Below are 23,511 nucleotides of genomic sequence, written 5' to 3'. Positions count from 1 at the left end.
CCAGCAGGAATGCTGACTGCATTGGTCAGGGTGGGGCCTGGTGCTGGTATTTTGTAAATACTCCTGGGAGGGGTCTACTGTCACCCAGGCTCCAGAAACACAGATTTAAAGTGATACTCAAGTCCCACCTTCTTCTGATAAAACTAACTTGCTCTGATGAGTTTACCTTCCTGGGACTCAGAACAGTGCTAACCACGTATTAGGTAGTTTGTGCTTTAACTCCTGCATTTCATTTCGATAATTCATGAGTGTGTATGTGGGCATGCGTGTGTATTATATATCTCAGTCATCTCTCGGACTAGAACAGAAGAAACTTGAAGGCAGGAACTGTCTGCTACTTCTTTGCATCCCCCAGCCATGCACGTGGTGAACCAAATCATCCTTTTATTTATGTAACAAAACCAAATCCACTAAAACGCAAGCACAAAACCCCCAGCAGTGGCCATTTTAATTCAACTCTAAGGACATGTCTTTAGTAAGAATAAAAATGTTGCAAAAAGGGTGGGGCAGGATTGAAGCCAAGGAGGAAAAGAGTAAATAAAAGTCAAATGGAAAAAAGGCTAAATTAGTACAAAAGAAAATGCTTCCCAGCTTCACAAGAGCGTTTTTACAAACACTGAAGCAGAATAAACAAGAGAATTAACTTGGCTTGTGCCCTGATAAGGAGATTTCTTCCGCGGTTGTATAATTCTACATTTCCAGGGCGTAAAGAAAATAATCTGCCGGGGAGGAATCTGTCTGTCGGACTATACAATCCAAGTTGGGTTCATCAGCTCACCAGTTTGCTCAGCTTGGCCTGACCCCTTCCAGCTGCTGAGCTCAGACTAAGCCTCACATTCGAGCCCTGATGCAGAGCTCAATGTCATAGAAACGGGATAAAACGTAACTTTCATTCCGTAACCTTGACCCCATGGCGTGTGGCCTCTGCTTGCGCATTGACAGAAAGAAAGAAAAAAAAAAGAATGAAAAACAAAAGCTCTACCTGTAACTCCCCATTGGAACTGGTGTTCATATCTGTCTAAGGAATGATCTAGGCATGTCCTCCTACTAAGAGGTGTTATAAAAGGTATTATTTGGAGCAATCACCTTAAAAGCACGTATCCCAGAAAAGGTGGGTCTTCACGTGGCTCCTCTACTTTGTCATGAAGTAGGACCACGGGGCAAGGCTCGATGAATCACTAAGCACACCCTCTGGTGAGCTGAGATCAGGGCATCAGGTCGAGGCGAGTTTTCTATATTAAATTTTATCCTACTTATCAGGACACAAACAGAACAACTGGTCCCTGAAGGCACACACATTTCTGTAGATTAATTAAGCATCCGTTCTTTGGCCTGTGCTGGCCATTTTTAATGCTGGTTGTATTTTACTTTAAATTTTCATTATTGTTTGAAACATGATTCAAAAGTATTTAACTCTGCTCTTGATTGATTAGCAATGATAGAACAAGCTGTCCTTTATAGATTAAGATAACACCACGGACCCCTCTAATGGGATATGAGCTGGTAGGCTGTCACTGATCTATCTACACTTTGATCTGCATTCTTCTCCTAACCAGTGGCCTACAATTGACCTTATGAGCCAAGATCCAACAGCCACCAAAATGTTCCAGTCACCAAAGAGACACAGAATAATAGCATTTGTTCTACTAGCTATTTCCTGTTGACACTAACAAAATAGAGATGACTGGTTAATTTAATAAAACAAATGAACAAAAAATGTGGCTCTAACTTCTTTATTTACTAATAAACACTAGAATTAGTAAAACTAGAATCTGGGAGCCTGGAACCCACAATACCATGTATAATAGACTGAATCACAAAATCAGTGTGTCATCTAACATCTAAAACAGAGATAAAGTACAAAAGTTTTCAAGGAGTGGGGTTAAGGATCCATGAAAACGACCGAATCAACATTGACCCACAGGACCCTGCTTCTTCAAGGAGTCCAGGGAGCAGAGCTTGACACTCCTTAGCGACATGCCTGAGAGCTGCAAGCAGGGTTTACTGAACAACATTTATAACCTGGGGTACAAACCTAAGGTCATTAGGTTCTACAGGAACATTTTTGGATGTGTTCTACTGAAAAGAAAAGAAATGGATGCAGAACCCAGGAAACTTGAATTATCAGAGAAAAGGCCTCATGGAGGCAATGAGCACACCAGGGCCTGAAAACTCAAGAATGTTCCCTGGAATGAAAACAAGCAGCTCCATCGCCTCAGAACACAGCTGACTCAGTCCTCGGCTGGAAGGCTATTTACACGGTCCGAACGAACCAAGAGGAGTCCTCTGGTCTGTAACCGAGAGCACTCGGAGAGCTATGTCTGGAACAGGCAAGGGCTCCTGTCTGTTTTGGATGATTCCTGACTCCCTGAAAAAGAGCCAATTCACCCAATGCAGGTAAAGGGCTACACGCCCTTCCAACCATCCCCTCCCCACTACCCCCTCTGGAAAGGGCCACCAGCAAGCGTAACATTTCATGCCTCTTTAATTAGTGACTTGGATTTGCTATATATTTAGCAAAATGGGCAAATTTGGGTTCTGCATTCTGACCCATCCATTACATTAGAATAATCACCCTGGCGTCCTTCTCCTCCTATGTGCAGAGGAGGTCGTGGTGGAACCTGGTCCACACAGGATGAAGCTGAAGTTAGCCATCAGGAAGAAGAAATGTCCTAATTAGGAGGCATCTTTCCAAAAGGTCAGACAGTGGTGATCCTTTCTTAGAGGGTGGAGGGAAGATGAAGAAGGGGTAGAAATGAACCCTTCTGGGTGAGAGGGGGAAATTCTCATTTGAGGCCAGCACAGAAGCCATCAACAGGGAGCTCTTAGAGGCAGCATCCTTTCAGAGGTCTCTCTAGCATCACCCAATCCTTTAAACTACTGGCTATGAGTCGATGCAAAAGTACCCAGGACCTGGGGAACAGTTATTCTCTTGGAAAGGTCTGTCTGGCCTGAGGTTTTCAAAGCACATTCATCTCAAGAAAAAGCACCATCACTTTTTAATTTGTACATGAATGACCTAGTGATCAACCAATAGGGTTGATCATTCACCCTTTACTGATGGAGAACCTGAGATCCCTAGAGGTGTGTACCTTGGTCACTTACAAGCTATCGGCTACCATCAGGTCACTTACAAGCTATTGGCCACCATGTGAACTCTCTTGGGTATATACTTACAGTTCTTTTCCTGTGACTTGTCTCCCCACTTCATTTTACTGCTGTTGGGGCAGGCAGGGATGCTTTTTGTTTTGTTTTTCCCTACGCCCTGTGTCAGGCCAGGACAGACAACATGGCCTTGACAATCACAGAACAATGTCAAAGCACTCACCTGTCTTCTCTCTGAACCAAGGCTTTGGAAAATCAGCCGTGTGTTCACACTGTGGCTCCAGGTGTTGCCTAGTGCAGCTGTCACACAGCTGGATCCAGAAGGGCCTGAAACGGAGCAGAACATAGCTATGACCTTGATGTCCTTTCTCGTGATGGTGTCTCACAAAAGTCCAGTCATTGCTCATTGCTTAGAGCACGTGGAGGCTCAGTTCATGACCACAGACGCTGATGAATTAGAGAAGGAGAGGGGTTAAAGAATTTGAGACTAAAAATAAAAGCCAGCATGAGTTTCCTTCAGCCTCAGGGAAAGTGACCACTACAGGCTAAAGGCAACAGAGTTACACAGCAATAAGAGGTCTCACTGCAAGGGAATTTGGAACCATTGCTAAATCAAGCCACACAACATCCATGGTAGAAAGGCAAAGTGCTGCAGCACAGAGTAAGAGCTGGTTATGAAATAGTCTTAGTTCAATAGAGTTGTTAAACTTTTTTAGCTTGATAAGAATTTTAACTCAGTGTTCCTTATCAATATAGAAATGGTGGCATATGCATATAAAATTCCTTTTCCCTTCCAACACACACACACACACACACACGCACCTGGAGGAAGAATCTGGAAGACCTCACCATTTCATATCTCTGTATTAGACATTCTTATCCCAAGAGAAACATTCTTTTACCACCTAAAACGTTCCTAAAAGGGAAGGATCTGAAGCAAACTCTCTGAGTTCTAATTTCCCCCAAGTTGTACTTCAGCTACTGTCTTCCACCTCCAGAGCTTCATGGGTGCCTCTTGACATCTACTCCGCTCTCCTCGTCTTCTTCCTTCTCACAGGCAGGCTAACGGGTTCCATCCTCTAGCAGCCAGCCTTTGCTGTCATATCTAGGTTGCCTTTGAATTGCTGTGCCCACGTTTGGCCTGGGCCAGGGTAGGTATTCTGGTCTTTCACCCTTTGTGCCTGAGGATAAAGTATTAACTCCTAAGCATACTTGGTCATCTGCGCCTGTAGCCCTCTCTGGCCCCACCATTGTAAGCTCTCTCCCTGGATGGTGCTTTGCAATTTCCTGCCTTCTCTGTCCTCAACCTTCCTGACTTCTTGTCAGAGGTTGATAAAGCTTCTCCCTCCTTTGACATCCAATCGTCTGGCCTCTTCTGCTTAGTGGGTGGACTGCAGAGAGCTGGCCACGACCAAAATTCTTCCTAATACCCAAGTGCCATCAGTGACTAGGAAATAAATTAATACAGAGGCGAGGTGTTTGCATTGTAACACGCAGAAATTCTTTACTACCACAAAATAGATGTACACTTTTCCATTTTTCTTTTAAAAATCTCAGTCTGTCTTTCCTTTCTTGATAGAGCCACATTAACAGAGAAATGTTTTCTGCTGTAAGTACACCAACACAGCCAGGGCTTGAGCAACTGGTTTTTCTTTTTTTTGCATTTTTTTCAAACAGCTCTATTGAGATAATTCACACATCATACAAACCACCCACTTAAAGTGCAATGGTTTTTACTACATGCAGAATTGTTCAACCATCGCCACAATCAAACTCTAGGACACTTCATCACCCCAAATGCAAGCCCCAGACCCTTAACCATGAGCCTCCAGCCCTTCTTTCCTGCCCTATCCCCAGCCCCAGGCAACTGTGGTGAATTAGGAGATTCATCCAGGACCTCAAGGGGGGAGCCCCTGTTCAGCTCTGACTGCTGATATCTTGTGCCAATTTGAGTTCATAGTTAGCCACATCTTTTGATGTTAAGAGAAGCCAGAAATCAATATTTTAAGTACAATCTCCTGATTTTTAAGTGTTGGTGTAGTTATTTGTTTTAAACACACAATAAGCATGCGTGTACACCAGGTATGACTCACTCCCACCAAGCTGGCAATGTCTGCTCCACACCAATGATTCCTCAGCCCTTGTCTCAGCCCCTGACTTGCCTCAGCACCTGTCCTCTGTTTTGAACCGCCAAGAAGTGTAAGCCTGACGTAATGAATTTTAACACCATAAATTCCTTATCTTCCAATAAAGCTTACATCTTCCCATAGGGACACACTCCTCTTTTGTTGTCCCTGTCTTTGGCCTCCCATTTAATCTGGTTTGAAACCTGAGTTCCATTTTTAGGTTTCTTCTCTCATGCTCCTCACATCCAATAAATTGTAAAGCCCTATTGGTTTGACTGTATACCCTCACCTGCATCTTTCCCGACCCTCCATTCTCTCCTAACTCCAACCTTAGATCAGACGCACATGAGCCTCCACCTAGGACAAGTGCCATAGCTTTCTCCACGCTGCTGTCAGTCCTTCCCTACTAAAAGCCCATCCTCTGTTCTCCGGCCCGATTGGCCTCCCTAAGCACACAGCTAAGTACGCCACCTTGCATTCACGATCCGCATGCTCAAAGACTCTGTACGCCCCCATGTGCCTTCAAAGAGTTCTAATTCCCAAGATTGGCATTCAAGGCTCTTCAGCCTATGCCCACACTGCCTTTCCACACCTCTGCACTCCATGTAGATTTTGCTCCAATTTATCACTTCTTCTCCATGGCCCCTCTACACCTGGAATGCCTCTATGTCCACACATTATCCTCCATAATTATCCTTCCCTGATCCTCATCTCTAAACCCCTGTAATACTTTCACTCTCTCGTGTGACTGCCATTTTCTGTCCTGTAGTCTGCTACTTGCGTGCTTTACTTCTCTCCCCGAGTGTATATTTCAAGAGGACCACATCCATGTCTGATCCATGCTAGTACACCTGAATCACTTAACACAAGGTCTGAGATACAGGATGCTTAATAAATACTGGTTAGATAAATAGTTAATAAGTTATGCTTCCTAAACATTGAACCATGTGATGTGTTGGTTTTAGCAGATCTATATTCTTAATTCTATCTTGCTTAAGCTAAAATTAATGGTTTACCTTTTTCAAGCAAACTCTAGAAGCTTGTTGCTTAGATGCCTGCTAAGTCATGGGAGAGGCTGAGTTTCGAGTTTGCCAGGGAAAGGCTACATGTGAATCACTAGAAGACGCTAATGAGGGAAGCACTCAACCATGTTCTTGGTAATAAAACTGTAAGTGTCCCAGGTCTAGAAGATGTTTTCAGAAATCAGAACCACATTGGGCCAGTAGTCACTATTGCAAGACTTCCACGTTCCTCTACAGCATTTAAAAGTACCATATGCTTTGCTGTTTTTCAGACAGGCAAGTTCAGGTCCTCAGGGCCATGAGTACAAATGCCCACGGAAAAGTTTCCAGAGGAAACCCTGAGCGAGCTAGCTGGAGGAGATACATTTTCAGGGTGCTACAGGCATTGAGCCACCTGCAAGTGCAATAACAGCAAGGCCTTGAAAGTTAATAATAAAAGACAATGTTTTTAAGGTACCATATGCTAAGCACTAGGTAAGCCCTTTATATAGGGAGCCCTTCATGTCTTGTTTGAGTTTCATATCTTCCATTTTTTTACATCCTCACAACCACTCTATGAGATAGGTAATAAGGTTCCTATTGACAGAGTAAATCTATGAGAGATTAAGTAACTCTCCCAAGGTCACATGGTTGGTTAATGGCAGAGTCGGCGTTGGAAACCAGGCTGACAGAATTGTAACCTCTTCTCCAATTAGCTTTCTCCGGGCTCCTGATTCGAAGAGCCTGCCCCTCTGCCAGCCAGGAGGGCCCCTGGGAAGGGCCTGAAGACACTCATGGGGGTGTTGGGAGCATTTTATCACTCTTCTCAACTCTGCATGCTCCTTGGACGCCACACTCAGCTCCCTCTTTCCTGATGCACAGTGATAACCAGGGCAAGGGGTTCCAGATGATAAGCAGGCCTGGCTGGGCAAGGTGTTTCCCCTGGCTCAACTGGCCCACAGCCGGATTCATGCCCACCAGCTGGCCTACACCTGACTCTCTCTGGTTGAAGACTTAACAATCTGACTGGGATTAGAAAGTTATTTAACAGAGTCTCAAATATGAGAAAACAATTGAAGGGTGGTTTTAGGTGGTGGAATCACTTGAGAGAGAATTGGGAGAAAGGGAAGTGAGGAAGCTGTCAGTTACTATCAATTGGTAACTGTTTTTTTCTTCAAATGGAAAACTCAGTGGTCTCATGTCTGCTAACTTTCAAGCATTCCCATGTGAGGGCTGGTTTAAATGATCATTATTGCTGTTCATGGGGAATTTAAGGTAGAAGGAATCTGCTTACTGGCTTTTCAGAAAAGGTGATTTCCTGCCCAATGACCTAATTGGTCAGGAAATAGATAAGCGAGTCTTCTCTATGCTCATTTTAAGCGGAAGTTCCAAAAATTGGGGCACTCTCTCCTTCTCTCCTTTTTGATGACTGATATTTAGGCCTGCCAAGGCAACATGACTTCACTGTACTGGAATTAGGTTGACTTCAACACAAATTAAAAAAATCAAATAAACGAACTGGGTTTTAAAAGTATTTTCATTATTGGGGATTTTTCACTGTCACAGGTTGAGCCTGCAGAAGTATCTGAATGCACTATGTAGAGAAATGTAATTGATTTACTGTGAAGTCAGGTCTCTGTAAAAAAGACTGTGGGAACATTCATTCCCTACTCTCTCAGAGACTCTTTTAGGTAAGTCAAAGCATGTTCTCCTTCTGTGTTTGCTTACCCATCTGTGAAATGCGAATAATAATTCTTGCCCCCAGGCAGCCAAAGGCTCCTGGTGACCCTTAGAGGAAGGTACTTGGTGTACATGAATGAGCGAACCAATGATGATCAAACACTATAGACGGAATCTGGGAAGAAAATAAGTTTAATCATCATCTTCTACATTGTTTATTCTGCTAATAATGAGGCAAGCTTGCAAAGCTCAGTCATGAACTGGTTAAAACAGCAGGGCTTGGATTCTGGAATCTCTTTCATAAGTACACGCTATCTTTTGGATCCAATTCCCCACTCCTTAGGGGTGGGCGTAGGTTAGGAAGAAGCATTTCTCACGAGGCAAGGAGCTTCCTTTGCACTGCGCACACAGGGCGTGGAGCCTTGTGCAATCGGACTGGAGGAGTATAATCAGGCTGCTACGTAGCCTTGATTTCCAGCAAGGGAATGGGCCTCTGGTGCCAACCCGTGTCAGCATGGGGAGCCTTCAATGAAAAAAAGCTTCTCTGAAAACATTCCAATTTATGACTTCTGTGGCTTAGCATTTCTAGGAGGTCAAACGGAATCTCCAATACATAACATAAAAGTGTCTGCTGCGCAGCAAAAGGTCAACTTTAAAAGAATAGGCTTTTCCATGTTGAAATAAATTAAAGTGTAAACAAAGCAGTTACTCCCAGAATAGGAACACGGGGGAAGGAAAGTTCATGGCCTAAGAGGCTGGATATTCTGGACATTGGGTCCCTCCTATCCCTTCAGATGAAAGGCACCTTATTGAGACTAGAAAAAGGAAAATAAAAAAGAAAAAAGAAAAATATTTTGAGGACTGAAAGGGAAGGAGATGGTATGTTGCCATTGGAACTGACATTCTCTTTCTTACCTCTTGTCTTCACGTTCTAAAGCAGTGGTTCTCAACCCTCCTAATGCCACGATCCTTTAATACAGTTCCTCATGTTGTGGTGACCCCCAATTTCATTGTTACAAACTGAACATAATTAAAGCATAGTAAAAAAACAATATGTAATTATATATGTGTTTTCCGATGGTCTTAGGCGACCCCTGTGAAAGGGTCATTCGACCCCCAAAGGGGTCGCGACCCACAGGTTGAGAACCGCTGTAAAGCATGTTCTACAAAGCGCACCATAGCATATGGTCAGCTGCTGGCTAGGAGGCGGGACCCTGAGAGTTCTACTTCTGACTTAGATGCGGGCTTTTAGTGAGACCAGGTGGAGGAAGGAGAGGAGGTAACAATGAACATTAGACTAGGCCTTGGTAATGACCAGGTTTTTTTTGTTTTGTTTTTTCTTCTCTGAGCCTCAGTTTCCTCCTCATCCATAACAAGAAATGGTTGTTCAAAATGTTCTCAAAAGTTCCTGCCTGTTCTCAGAACTTTGAATCTATGGTATTTTGATGACAAGAAATCAGCTCCTCATTCTGGACCCCCCTTTTTCCAGGAAGTTTGAGAATGCTCTACGCCAGTGATTTTCAACCTTTTCTATCTCATGGCACACACAGACTTATTACTAAAATTCTGTGGCACACTAATATATATATATGCTAATCTGACCAAAAAAATAGGTGTAATTTTGATTGATTTACAAATAAAATTTTAAATAATAGTAATTACCTACATTTTTGCTCCAAAGTGGCTTTTTGAAAAATTAGGTGCCTTTACTTGTATATAAGGATTTTTGGTACCAAGAATTAACCAATCAGATGCAACCTTATTATGTGACATGACCATTAAGATGCAACTCTATTATAGGACCTATGTATTTATGGTTTAAGACAGGGCATTCACACCGGACGGCTATTGTGGAGTTGGCTGTTGTCACTTTTTTATTTGACAATCTAAGGAAAAGAGGTCAGTGCCCCTGGCTAAGTAGTCAGTTACTGCATGTTTTAAAAATTCTTGCAGCACTCTGGTTGCAAATTGCTGCTCTACTTTATGTGCTAACTTGGAACGGCTATGACCTACCCAGGGCCCATTTAGCCTGAAGAGTACGGACGTGTGGTTCTTTGCCTGGGAGCAGATTTCTCTCCAGATGAGGCTGTTTCTTAGTCTGTCCTACCCACTGAAACCTTCTGATGGGTAAATCATAAGATGCGGCCAAGTTCCAGCAAACACAACTTCATAATGACAAAGCTTAAAGATGAGAGTCTGAGTGAGAGAGCAGAGATTAAAAGGGAATTATCATCCACTAAATTCAGTTTCTCCTGTTTAAACCCAGGCCCATGGAAGTTGCTGAGCTTCAGCATATGCTTTTTGTTGGGTCATTCATTTGAACTGGGGAGGGGACTGAGAACCTCGGTGAGCCCCAATAGAAAGATGATGGGGGGGAAATATTTAGATCTGCTTTCCCCCAAATTTCCCAGAGTATCCTGGACTACCTCCGTTAGTGGGTCATTAGCTCTTGTTCTATGTGATGCAGAAAGGCAGAATTTCAGCAACCAAAGCTAAAAAGGGTAAGTGGGGAATAAAAGAGAAAGGAAGACTGCCTAGCAAAGGCTATTTCTAGAAGAAACATTCAAGACGACCTACAAACTCCATGAGGCCACAGGGCAAAGGTATCACATCACATAGGCTCACACATCTACCCTCCAGCAAAATTAATTCCCTTGGGGGCTTGTGGTTCACTAACTGAACCCGTGAACCAGCTGTATTTAGTGCACTGTACTTCCTTGGGCCTCCAAAATTGACAATGGTCTGTAGGTCAAGTTCCAACGGAAGTGATATTTCTGACCTAGCTCTAAAAATAGAGCACTGGAAAAACCCATCAGCTGCAAATGGCCCAGGGACCACACGCTATCTATTAAGCAAGTAACCGCAGACTCAGTGCTGCCATTTTAGATGAGAAAAAAAAAAATCTTTTGTTATTTATAATCTTCAGAGCTTTGAGATTCTCAAAATACTTTAAAGCTATTAGTCTTCTTTTGGATTTACAAATAAAGGATCCGAGGCATAAAACCACGTAATAACTGCCTCAATATCAGCTGCCCACTGAGGAAGGCATTTGCCGGGTGAAGAATAAGGCTCCTTCACTTTGGTAAAGTGGGAAGTTTCATTCCCAGTGTCTCGTGGCTAGAGGTGAAAGAGGTGAATGCAGTTCAGAGTCTTTACTTACACAACACACCTAGGCCGATCCAAGTCTCAATAAAACTCGTTACTGAGGAAGGTAAAAAATGTGAGAAGAAGCGGAAAGGTGGGGCAATCAGAGGTTTTGGAATGCAAGAGTCAGAGGTGGATTATTCCCCCCAGCCAAAGGTAGAAACAGTGAGCTAATCACTAGGATAAAGACTGGAATGCACCAGCACAAACCACTGAAGCAACTCGGTTGGCTTTTGTGGGGGGAAGAAAATACTTTAACTTTCCCAGAGTCTTACAGTGATTATGCAAGTTATCATCCAATAAGGCCACTTTTGAAAATGGAACGGGGACATTTTAATAATTATATTGGGGTAACAGATACGTCAGGACTGTTCTGGGCAAACCAAGCCGTATGGTAGACAGAGACACCTACAGAGACACCATGTAGCAAATGTCCCAAATCAGCATGAGGATGCTCACCCTACAATAAACGGTCAGACTAGCCTTCATCTCATTTATCAACCCAAAGCCCTACAGGGGATACTGCATAGGACTTCTCCACTCCAGTTTGCAGTGACAACCATGAATGTCTTCAAAGATAGTTAGGAAAACAATAGGCTTGAACTAGGTTACCTGAATAGAAGGAAGCAATTTCCTCCCCACCTGGCTCAACTTCCAACACTCCCCAGGAGGCCATGCCTCTGAATCCTTTCTCCAATAAGACAGCTTTCCTCCTGCTCGCTACCTTCTATTTGAGCAGAGGGGAGAACCCCGAATGGTGACCAGTAGCTAGGTCTCCTGACCTTTGAAAAGAATTATTTAATTAAATATAAATTCACTCACTAGAGAAAACACAAACTATCCTTAGGTAAATACTAGAAAATAAAATAAAGAAAAACCCAACCATTTCAGGGAATCTGTGGCACTTTCTTTTTGAACGTAGGCTTCACTGAATATAAGCTAAGAAGATGCTTATGTGAAACAGGTTTTCCCCCACAACAGTGTGTTCCATCTGCTCACTGTAGGCAAGCAGATTCCTCCAATTGTGCCAATCGGCCATTGAGGTAGCGAGGTAGGACCTGTGCTTTTCTGCTCCCTTTTAGACTCAGAGGCAGCTGGGTTCCCATATGGTCATCATTTCATTTTTTGACCATTAGATTTTTCTCAAGTAACTTTTTTTCTTTCTTTCTGGCAGAAGCAGAAGAAATACTTATTCTGATAAGTATCTTATTCTGATTTCAGATTGTTTATTGTTTTGGCTGTGGGGAAAACTCCCGCTCAGATGTGTGCATTCAGCCAACTGCCTTTGGAAAAAGCTGGGAAGAGCAAAAAGTGGCACATCCTTTCTCGGTGTTAAACTACAGTGAAGTCGCTTTACACATCCAAGGAACTGGCCAGTCCAGTGAGTGGCAGGTGATAACCCGTTGTCTGAAGAGCAAGGGGACACTAGCAGTCATGGGGTTGCCTTTGGGAAATCAGCACCAGGCAACCCCGGGCCGAGACAGGGTCCTTGCCACGGCCTTGGCTGGGCAGAGCTGAGCCCAGGCACATCTGCCAAGCTTTGGGCTGGCCCTAGATCGCTGGCTCTTTGTAAGTAATAGGGATAGAAAGGAAAAAGAACTGCTGTGGGTTTTTTGTTTGTTTGTTTTATTCATTTTAGAGAGAGAGGAAAGGAGAAAAAGGGAGAGAAACATCAATGTGAGAAATATTGATTGGTTGCCTCCCGTATGCACCCCAACTGGGTATCGAACACAACCTAGGTATGTGCCTTCCTAACCAGGAATCTAACCTGTAACCTTTTGGTGGATGCTGCAACCAACTGAGCCACCCGGCCAGGTCGGAATGCTCTTGTTTATCAGAAAAGCTGTTCCTGAAGAAAAACACTTCTGTGAAAACATCAGTGGCTTAATATATCATTAACACAAAAAGACACTGCAACTAAATGCAATGTCTAATCCTAGAATGAATCCTGGATACGCACGCGCACTCACACACAACAACAACAACAACAACCGCAAAATTGCTAAAAGGACATTACTGGGGCACCTGGCAAAGTTCGATTAAGGCTAATATATTAGTAACAGTATTATATCAGCATGAATTTCCTGGGTGAGATCATTGTATTGTGGTTATGTAAGAGAAGTTCTTGTTCTTAGGAGATAAATGCTAAAATATTTGGGGATGAAGGGTTATGATGTCTACAATGGACTCAAATGATTCAGCCAAGATAATAATAATAAATTAATATTATAAAATGGATAACAATAATATGAGAGAAAAAATGTGGCAAAATGTTAACAATCTAGGTGAAAGGATTAAACTTCCCTTGGAACTTTTGTGCGTGTTTAAACTATTTTTTGTTAAGTAGGCTGGCCAACCCTAGGAGATGACCTGGGTCCCCGTATGAAAACAGGACAGGGCACGGGCTCTCTGGAGAAATTCCTGGGGCAGTGTTTCATACGTGTCTTTATGCATCAGAGTCACCTGGTTTACTTTAAAAAAAATGCAAAATCCTTGTCCCCAATCCCACTAATGAATCAGAATCTCTGAGGGATGAGGCCCAGGAATCTGCTCTCCCAGGTGATTCCTACATACCCCAAAGTTTGGGAAAAAAAACCAAAAACCCATGCATTAGGCATTTGCTGTTTTGCTTACAACTGCAGGGTTCTCAGCCCCCACGGATGGTCTGTGTACTGTCCTGGGCACATCTGTGCTAGGAAAGCTCCACCTTCACCTTGGGATGTGGCTCTGCACCCTGGTCATCGGGGAAGACACTGCGCTGGTGACTGCCCTTTGGCCCAGTTGTTGGCTCCTATCTGCTGACGTTATCCCCCACCCCACTTCCCAAGGGGACGAGGGAGAGAGATAAACGCCCTTCAGAAATGCGATCACTCATCTGGTTGGAGTTTTCTTAGAGGAGCCACCCCAAACCCTAATTCACAAAGTAGAGGAGGGGCAGCTGACGGCCGGTGCCGTGAAACAGGACAGGACTAGTGATGGGGCCCAGGCCCCCTCTCAGGCACAGACCCTCATTGAGGCTCCTCAGTCAGCATCCGTGACCTGCATTTCTTTGAGACGCCAAACATAGCTCAGCTTTCGGAGTTCAAGCTTCCCTTCGTTTCTTTAGTGACAACAGGAACAGAGTGTAGTGAAGGAGAGAAGAGAATAAAGGGGGACAGCAGCTAGAAGCCCCCAGGGGCTTGGAAAACTCCAGAGTACTCACGTGCACCTGATAAATGCAACTTTAAGTGCATTGACACATACTGCTTCCCTCCATCCACAACAGTGGTATAACCACCATTCCCGGCCAGGACAAAGCGGTGGCCTGACACCCGGAACCCACCTGGTCAGAGGCAGAGCTGGGTGGGGCCTGGGCCCAGGCATTCTACAGCTCTCTGCTGTCCCAGCTGCCTCCCTCTTGGCGTCACAGAGCACATCACAGGGAGAATGCTTTTAATTATCACCTTGTACAGCGTGGAAGATTTATGGCTGTGCTTTCCTCCGGCCCCAAATCAAGCACCCCTTTGGGAAGTGGAATGATCACGATAGGAATCAGGATGCGTGCAGGCGTGGGAGGGAGTGGAATGCTGGCATCACATATGTTTGTTGCCCCTGAAGGCTCGGAGCAGGGGGCGGGGATGGGGGTAAGAAGTAGACTGTTGATAGTTCAGTGAGGCAATCCCAGTGTCCTCAGCACCTAAGTTGCCAAAGGTTCTTTGGGTTTCTTTTCCCAAACTGGTGAACTCGGCTTGGCTGCCGAGTTTCTTCAGTTCAGTGTGTGTTTCCCTGAAACTCTGGAGCTGAGAGAAACTGAGTCAAGGCTCAGAGAAACTGCTGCCTTTCTTTCTCCCTTTCTGGGGTGTGCACGCACGTGTGGGCATATAGCATGAGGGATATCCCATGGCCATCACACCAACATAAGACTCACAACAAACTGGAGGCACTGAGGAGGCAAAACTCTGTGTGTGACTGGAGTTCTCAGGCCCCCGGATCACCAGCTGCCGGGGGTGAACAGTGTGCAGATTGCCGGGGCGTGGAGATAACTTTCACTTCCTCAAGTATTCCTTCGCTGAGTGTCCCAATCCCCAGCCGGACAGCCACGCACTTCAGGCAGCAGCCTCATGAAGGGAGAGGGAAATGATGAACAAAATATGCTGATGCTAACAGGGCTATTTTAATTGGGGGAACTGGTTTGGTGGCAGCAGGCGGTCAGTACACATCTGTGAAATATGAGTTCTTGAGCAAAGCAATTTCCTTCTTCCTTGAAGGCCACTGTTTATGTAGAAATGGGAAAGAACTACGGGTTTACTGCAAATGATTAGATTCCGAAAAGTGATCAAGACCACTGACTTGGTGTGACTTGTCCCACATCTCAGACGTCAGATGATATGGGACATCACAGCAAACAATTATGGGGTAACGTTTTGGGATAATTAGTAGGTTCCAGGCACTAGGCTCAATACCTTACTACATACATTATCTCTTTGAGGGAGGTACCATTATCCGACCAATTTTCCAGGGAAGGAAGCTGAGCTGCAGAGAAAGGAAGTGACTGCAAAGGTCACCCGGCAAGTGGCAGAGCCAGAATTTGAACCCAGTCGTCTGCCTAGTTGCTTCTTTCAGCCATTTAGAAAGTGTGACAAGAATGACCGTCCGTCTCTTTCTTTCTCTGGGAGGGAAAACTCTGGGAGCCCCCCTCACTGACCCCTCTAGATGCTCATGTCTTTTCCTCGTTAAATCGTAATATTCAGTTTCTCATTCAGAGCCATCGGTGCCTGTCTAGGAAAGCGGACGTGAATGACGTTCTCTCCCTGTTGTTGGGAAACTCTTCGTCATGTGATATAGGCTTCTCGAAATTGATACCAAAGAAAAATAAATCAGGTTCTGTGGATTTCCAACTGAAAACACGCAAGAGAGCCTTCGTTGCCAAAATCATGACTGGCTTTCCTTCTCTGACTCTAATCCCCACATCTGGTTCACCTTCTTCGCCAGAAGCGCGTGATTATTTACCCTTTTTGTATTTAGGGTGTTTCTGTATTTTATGACATTTCTAAGTAGAATTGCTACGTTAATCATCATTACAACCCCCCTGAACATTACATTCTTCCATGTATCGATGTGAGCTCTGCAATGAAAAATGAGCAGAGGGTACAGGGGATCGAGCCAGCAGGGCCCCACGAGAAGCCAGCGAGGCCCTCTTCTCATCCGTAATGTGTCTGGGGGACGGGGAGGGGGGACAATAATCACAGTGAACATTTACATGCCCCGACGACAGTGTGGCCCGAAACGGTTCCAGGTGCTTTCCGTGCTAAAAACCTCTTCATCATCTCAACAACGATATGAAGTCGGACGCTATTATTGCCCTTATTTTACAGATGATGAAACCTTATCCCCATTTGTACAGCGAGTAAGTGATGGAGACAGGACTCAAACCCTGGCCGCCGGGCCCCGGAGCCCGTGCTCCAGCTTCCCCGTGATTCTGACAAGCAGCCAAGGCTGGGAGTCCTTGTTCTAGCGGACTTCCCATGTCAACAGCTGAGTCTGATGTTTTGCACTGTACGTACATCTGAGTGGATTGTTGTAATGTCCTTAGCCAAGTATGGCCCATAAAGTTTTCAAGATATTACCATAGACTCATCTTGTTTATGAAACAGCAATGGTACAAACGGAAGAGTCATGTATTAAGCGTTTTTTTAAGGGGAAGATTTTATCATCACTGTTGTTAAGGAAAGTGACATGGCTCAGGTCACACATTGGTCACAGGTCGGCACTGGTACCAAAGCCCTTTCACAGACACTCCTCGAGCCTGGGGACCTACTGCTTCGCTCGGAGACAGCGGGGCCTCCCGCCTGCTCTGCAACTCTGTGCGCAGCTGTGTGTGAGACCCAGGGACTGCTGTGCCCGCTTCACTGCGGCCCAGGCCCTAATGAAAAACAGCACAGCAGCAACAACAAAATAATCAGAAAAGAAATGGCGGAAAAACCTCCGGGTTTCAGAATTTCCTTGCTCTGATCATCAGGGAAGGAAGGGAGGGCTCCTTCATGAAAGAGGCCAGTAAGTGCCGGCCAGCAGGACCTAAAGCATTAGCATTCTGTATTTTCATTGTGCTTGACTGACAAGGTTTCCATCCTCCCCCTCCCCCTCCCTACCAAAAGAATACCCCGAGACAATCACAAACTTTAAAAGTAACAAACTCTGACTTCAAAAAGTTTAAAAATAAAAACTCAAAACCCTATAGCGGTCACAAAACGGTTTTGTGTAGAAGGGGGCACGTTTTCTCTTAGGAGAGGCTGATTTCAGGGGGTTGGGAAGACCGAGCAATGAGGGGGAAAGGCTGGGAGGGCAGAAGGGGGAGGGGGGCGGGAGAGAAGGGGATAAAGGAGGAAGAATCGCTGGCTTTAAAAAGCAACATTGTCCGAGAGGTGAAAGGGAACAGATGGCCGTGGAGAATGTGGCCCTCAAAGCCTGGAAGAAAGGGCCGGTGCTGACAGACCTAGCTGTTTCCCACTGACGCCTGAATGTTCTAGTGTGGGGAGCCGAGGCCGAGCAGGGGACGGACCTCGTTCCCAGAGGCTCGCTGGGCACTGGCGTGGAGGCTCCCTGAGAAAAGGAACAGGCGAGGGGTGGGGAGGGCGAGCAGCTGAGGCCACAAGGGAAGGGCAGTGGGGCGCGGGGGCTCCCAACCTTCTCTCCCAGCCACCCAGAGGTCAGCCCAGCGCTGGTCTTTGCCCTGGCAGAGGTGACGGGGACAGGCGCTGGGGCCCGGGGTGTCCACATCCTCCCCTGAAAATACACTGGGGGGGGGGGGGCACGTCTGGTGCAAAAGAGATACCTTGGGAGAGGAACATGAAGAAAACATACCAAATGCTTTGGGAGGACTGAGACTTTCGAACTACAGTAAACAAAAACTTGGGGGCTTGAAAGAGGTCACATCATCCTGCCAAGTAAATCCCATGTTACTTCACGGAGTCCCAGGGCAGAGAAGAGATTTGCTGAGGACACACAAAGTGAGTTGTAGAGACTCAGGAAGGAATCCAGAGGCCTGAGTCAGCCCCAAAGAGATGCTGAGTTCAACGTGGGGCTTCGCCCGACACACAGGATGGCAGGCGGGGCAGAGGGGCCTCCGGCGCCCAGGAGGGGGAAGCCCCTCAGGCCCTGCACGGGAGGCTGAGGACGCAGCAGAGGGGGAAGGCTTGAGGAAGCAGTGATTATCAAGAGGCCCATAAACTTCAGGGGGCAGAGATGAAATCAGTGTAATTTCCTTACTATAACTTTGATCTCAAAAATTTTGGTTCCAGATGACCTCTTGGCTTCTCCCTACACCCTGGGAAGGATGATGGTAACATCCCCCTGCTCCTGCCCACTGAGGAGGGAGCCACACTCTCCCCGGCTCACTGCCCCGTGGCCCTCAGAGCGCTGCACAGCCCAGAATATGTCTCCGGTTCCGATTTTCCTCTCTGCTTCCCCGACCCCGAAAATGACAGAGACTGGACTGAACTTGGGGCTGAGGGTCTAGAAACAGGGGGCGTGGGGAGGTGAGTTTGGGGAAACAGATCCTTCCTCAGGACAGTCATTGGAAACCTTCCCGCGTGTCATTTCTCAGGCCCCCACCTAACCCTCAGTGGGAGGGACGGAAGTTCAAAGGTGGCTCTAAATACAGCTGGTGACCTGGCAGGTTTACCGGCACCTGGGCTAAGTCTCCATCTCCCTGTGACAGAGGCTGTCGCAATGGCCGCCAAGCCCCGCACTTCGTGCTGCATGTGCATCTGAGTGACGGAGGAAATTCCCAGGAGCAGCACAGGAAACAAGATCAGCCACAATGAAGACCTCGCCTTTCATTTCCCTGCTGCATCCAGATTGCTCCCCGGCCGCTTTAGACGCAGCATTCCCCCTGATCAACCTTATAAACTGCGGCCCAGCCACCGCCGAGAAATCACCCTGTGCAGCTCCTACGGGAGAGTCCCGAGGGACAGAAGATGCCCCAGGCTTGAACAATCACAGCCTAACACAGCCTGGGCCTCAGAAGAGAGGACAAGGACACTCTGACATCCCAACTGAAACCCCGGCTGAATCCGCCAGAGGAATGTAATTACCTTTCCTACTTTGACGTACACTAAAGAAACTGGAGCCGTGGAATACCTATCCGGTCCCCACTAATCCTCCTCCGAAATTCAAAGCAGGGCTGGTCCCTGGGATTCATTTCTGAGTGTTCTTCTCTCCACTATTGTTTGCAGGCTCCCTGGATAAGTGCTTGCAGCGAATAGCGCTTTTACTGAGCCCACCCCTCCTCCTTCCCTGCGCTCAGAGCACTTTACAAATATCACCTCATTATTCTTTATAACACTCAAGTGAGCCTGATAGGTGGAAAGGTTCATTATCTCCTCATTACCAACCAACGGGGGAACGAGACAAAGGAAGAAGGGACTCGGCGGCCAGCACAGCAGAGGCAGAACTGGAACTAAACTCCACTCCAAATGTGCACATGTCCTGTGTCAGCTCGTAGAGCCGCTCTGCTGACAGGGCGGGATTTTCTGGCTGCGGGCTGTGTGGTAATCAACAGGTCCCCAGCGCTGGGCCCTGGCCGGAGGGGGAGGGGCAGGAGTCGAGATAGAGAAGCCCCACTTGACGGCCTTAACTGGTTCGGACAAGTCACTTCACCCCTGAGTCCCAGGGCCCAGGAAAAGGAGGGGGTTCGGTGAGAGGATCTTTAAAGTCCCTTCCAGCTCTCAGATAATCAGTGAAGTGAGAGTTCCAAAAGAGGGGTTGTATTTTTCACCAGCTCCGTGTGATGACCTGGGCTTCATTTCTCTTGGTAAACCTGAAATAGCATCCTTATCTCTTTGTGTTCTCTGTCATCCATGGTCTAGCGTAGCCCAATGATCATGGGGATCAAGTCGGTCAGTGCGGGGTGGAAAATGGAAGAGGTAGTCCGAGGGCATCAGGGCCAAGGACTAAGGAGAGATGGAGACAGGCAAGGAGCAGGGAGCAGGAAGGGAGAAGACTGTAAGAGTCATGGAAAGAAGAATTGGACAACAACATTGAGCTGGGCCTGGGCCCTACCCAGGGGCACTCCCCACATTCCAAGGGACCCAGGGTAAGTGTCTCAACGCTTAAGGAGACCCCAAAGAAACAGGATTTGCTTTGGTTTTTCTAAATACAGAATTCACTTGCCAAGCCCCAAACCCATGCAAATAATGCTGTAATGTACCCTGTAGTGGCGGTTTTCCATTTAAACGGAATTTCATTTTAACGAACTAACATTGATGTGCCTTCAAGTTAATTAAAATTGATTTTACAGGTGGCTTGTTTATAATGTGTTGCTTGAGCCAGACACCCCCGAGCCTTTAGAAAGCCTTGAGTATTTTATCTTTCTGATATTTTACACGTTCTTTTCCTAAATGATGCTTTGATACTCTTTGTTGCCACAAAGAGAGCTGGAGAGACAGCACATTTAGCAAAATCAACATTTGTTTGTAGAAGCAGCAGCCCCCACAACCAGAATAATGGCCTTGGAAAGAGCTCTGGGTGATGGGCCGATTACAGTGCCTGGATATAAAGGATCGACTGTGCAGCTGCCAGAAAGAAACACATTTTTGTAATATCTCGGGTGTTTCTATTGGCCTGGCCTTCCTTGCACTCACCATGGGAACTGAGTCAACAAGTTTACTTGCTTTTATTTCAGTGATTACAGTGTATTCCTTTTTCCTCCTCCACATACAGAAAAAAAAGAGAGAGTAAAGAACAGATATCTCCTGAAAACCAAAGCTTGATGATCCAAAAAAAAGGGGTGTGTGTGTAATTTTATTTATCCTCAAGTCCAGCTGTAAAAGCGACTAGTTGCAAGCTCTATTCCATCTGCTCTCCCGGAGGACCTCAGCCTGACCTTGTGGAACCTTCTTTCTGGGAAGTGAAAGAATTTCCAGGATTAGCTCAAGTCCCAAGGCTGCCAACTGTGACAATCTACAAAGCTCTCTTAGGTAATGATTCAGACGCCACTTCTGCTGAAGGCCAAGATAGTCCCTAATGAGTTGGAAATATTCTCATTTCCTGGACCTTGACCACAAGGCAAATTGACCCCGGAAGAATTTCAGAAGGACAAGCTCAGCGCCTCTGTATACTGAAGGACTCAAAGACTGATATTATCTGTGACATCAGAAATGTCATTGAAGATTAAGAGGTCATCAGAAACAAGTTTAAAAAATAATACTGGAAGGAAGAAAGGAAGGAAGGAAGGAAGGAAGGAAGGAAGGAAGGAAGGCAGGTGAGGAGGAGAGGAAGAGGAAGGGAGGGAGGGAGAAAGAGAGAGAAAGAAAAACTCATAAATTTAATAATAATTGATCGCACCACTTGATTCTGGAGGAAGGCATCTCTGAAACTGAACTTCTGAATTCTCTGGCAGAAGGCCACGTTTCCAAAACTGATCAGGTAAAATGCCAAGTTCCTCTCACCATCACAATCCCACAGGGAGGGAGGAGGAAGGGGTCAATACCCTCAGTTTATTGTCTGGGGAAGAGTGCGGCTTGCGATCCGGCAGGGATGGCACTGTTTAATGTAGTCTAGAAGTCTCCTCATCATCCCTCAGACACTGTCTTTCCCTGGATCTCCTACCTAGCACAGACACTGGGGTAGCTGATGGAACATCAAATCAAACATCCAATTCCATTCTGTGACCTCCTTAAGCCTCAGTTTCCTCATTTGAAAAACAAGGGAGGAGGACATCCTTCCGTCTCTTAATGCCCTGCTGCTATTGAGTCTCGGCTTAGACTGGTCCAGCATTTTCCCATGGTATCTTTTCTGCCTTTTAGGTTCCATCCAGTGCTGGTCCCCAGGGGTCCCTGACAGTGTCTGAGTCTCAGGCCATGAGTTGAAGCTGCACTGGCCAGCAGGCATATTTACTCCCCTTCCCTCCTGCAGAGGAAAGGGAACATCAGGATACTAGTGTTCCAGGTGATCTCCCTCAGGAAAACCCAACAGCGTGTGCCAATGGATACAATTCAAACTGGGTAAGGATAACGGCCCAAGTGGAAGATGTGGCATGTAAACCATCTAGGAAGTAAATGGGTAGCTTTTTAAGTAAATGACTAGGACCTCCAAGGCTTAGATGAGTCCACTGCCCAAGATCTGCAGTGTAGCTATGACTCAGCTCAGCAACTATATCCACGACAATAGATTTCCACAATGCTAGGTGAGGAAATTGTAAGAACAGTGAGCAACTCCAAGGAACCTTTCATTCAAGGGCTCTGAAATGTTATGTAAGTATTATTTCTTATGATACCAAACAGATGTGGAAATGAGGCTCTCCATTGGAGAAATAAGGAACATTTATTTTTACAGACTTGTCTCAGGTTATAGAGTCAGCGAGGACCAGAGCAGCCTCCAGCAAGCCCCGCACAGGCTACCTGGATTCCTAATGGGTTCCACGCAACCCAAACACCTGGGTTTAAAACAGCAGAGAAGAAAATCAGCAGATTCATGGAGGAACAGAGCCCAGTCTCAGGCTTGAGTATCGGGTCTCCCTGGTCATTTGCGTACGGCCTTTATTCAGAACCTTCTGGAAGCCTGACCAGGGTGCGCCAAACCTATTAAAATTACTAACATAGATACTGATGTGTGTTCCTGATTTTTTAAAAAAAAGTACGTTTCCACTTTTCTATATTACCTTTCTGGTCATTTCAGAATGCAGCCTCCTTAAGATACACTAACTTTAGAATACTTTGGTAGATCTGACATAGTAAACAAAAAAGCAAATCACAAAATAGTACATACACTATGGTCTCATTTTTAAAAACAATTTACCTGTGTATTTATATGCATAGAAAAGTGGCCAGAATTACAAACACTGACATTTTACATGATCTTGCCATGACAGCATTGTAATATTTATTCTCTGTTTTGGTTATCATATTTCCTATTGGTATATACAACAACATGGATACATTTTATAAACATAATGTGAAGCAAAAGAAACAAGTACCAAAGAAAACCTACCATCTGATTCCGTTTATATGACGTTCAAAAACGGGCAAAACTAATCTATGGTTGTAGAAACCCAGACCTTCGCTACCTTTGGGGGAGGGGAGGGAGGGTGGGCAGGGGAGTTTCTGGGGTACTAGTCATGTCCTGTTTCTAATCTGGGCTGGTTTCACACGTGTGCTCACTGAGAAAGCTCATGGAGTTGTGCATGCATGATGTATACAATTTTTGTTTGTGTATTACTTCATTTTAAACGTTACTTAAATTAAAACGAAATAAAGCCTGAATCCAAAGGCTGCCGCACACACACTGTCAGGAAATCTAGAAAAGCGACCCCTTGGTGTTGGGGGGAGAGATATTTCAAATTGTGCTTCCACTGTAGGATTATCTCCTTTGGGTGGTGATTCCAAGGAGGAGACAACAATATCCCCCCAACTTCATCTGTGAAACCTGGCTCCAGCAAGCAGGAAGAGAAACACCACCTTATGCCACTGAAGCGCCCT

General features: G+C 45.7%; 1 protein-coding gene across 2 annotated transcripts in view; it reads right to left on the bottom strand.

Moving 5' to 3' along the window:
* Positions 1-23,511, bottom strand: part of RAD51B (RAD51 paralog B) — a 530,564-nt gene that overhangs the window by 61,544 nt on the left and 445,509 nt on the right. For both annotated transcript variants that reach the window (XM_036310860.1, XM_036310869.1), the window contains exon 9: positions 3,329-3,432. In XM_036310860.1, coding sequence (XP_036166753.1) covers positions 3,329-3,432 — 104 coding nt within the window. The remainder of the gene's footprint in view (positions 1-3,328; positions 3,433-23,511) is intronic.

Source organism: Myotis myotis, unplaced genomic scaffold (genome assembly GCF_014108235.1).
Source record: "Myotis myotis isolate mMyoMyo1 unplaced genomic scaffold, mMyoMyo1.p scaffold_m19_p_1, whole genome shotgun sequence".
In the NCBI taxonomy this organism is placed as follows: domain Eukaryota; kingdom Metazoa; phylum Chordata; class Mammalia; order Chiroptera; family Vespertilionidae; genus Myotis; species Myotis myotis.
The sequence above is the reverse complement of the archived record's forward strand: the minus strand, read 5'-3'. Positions and strand labels throughout refer to the sequence as shown.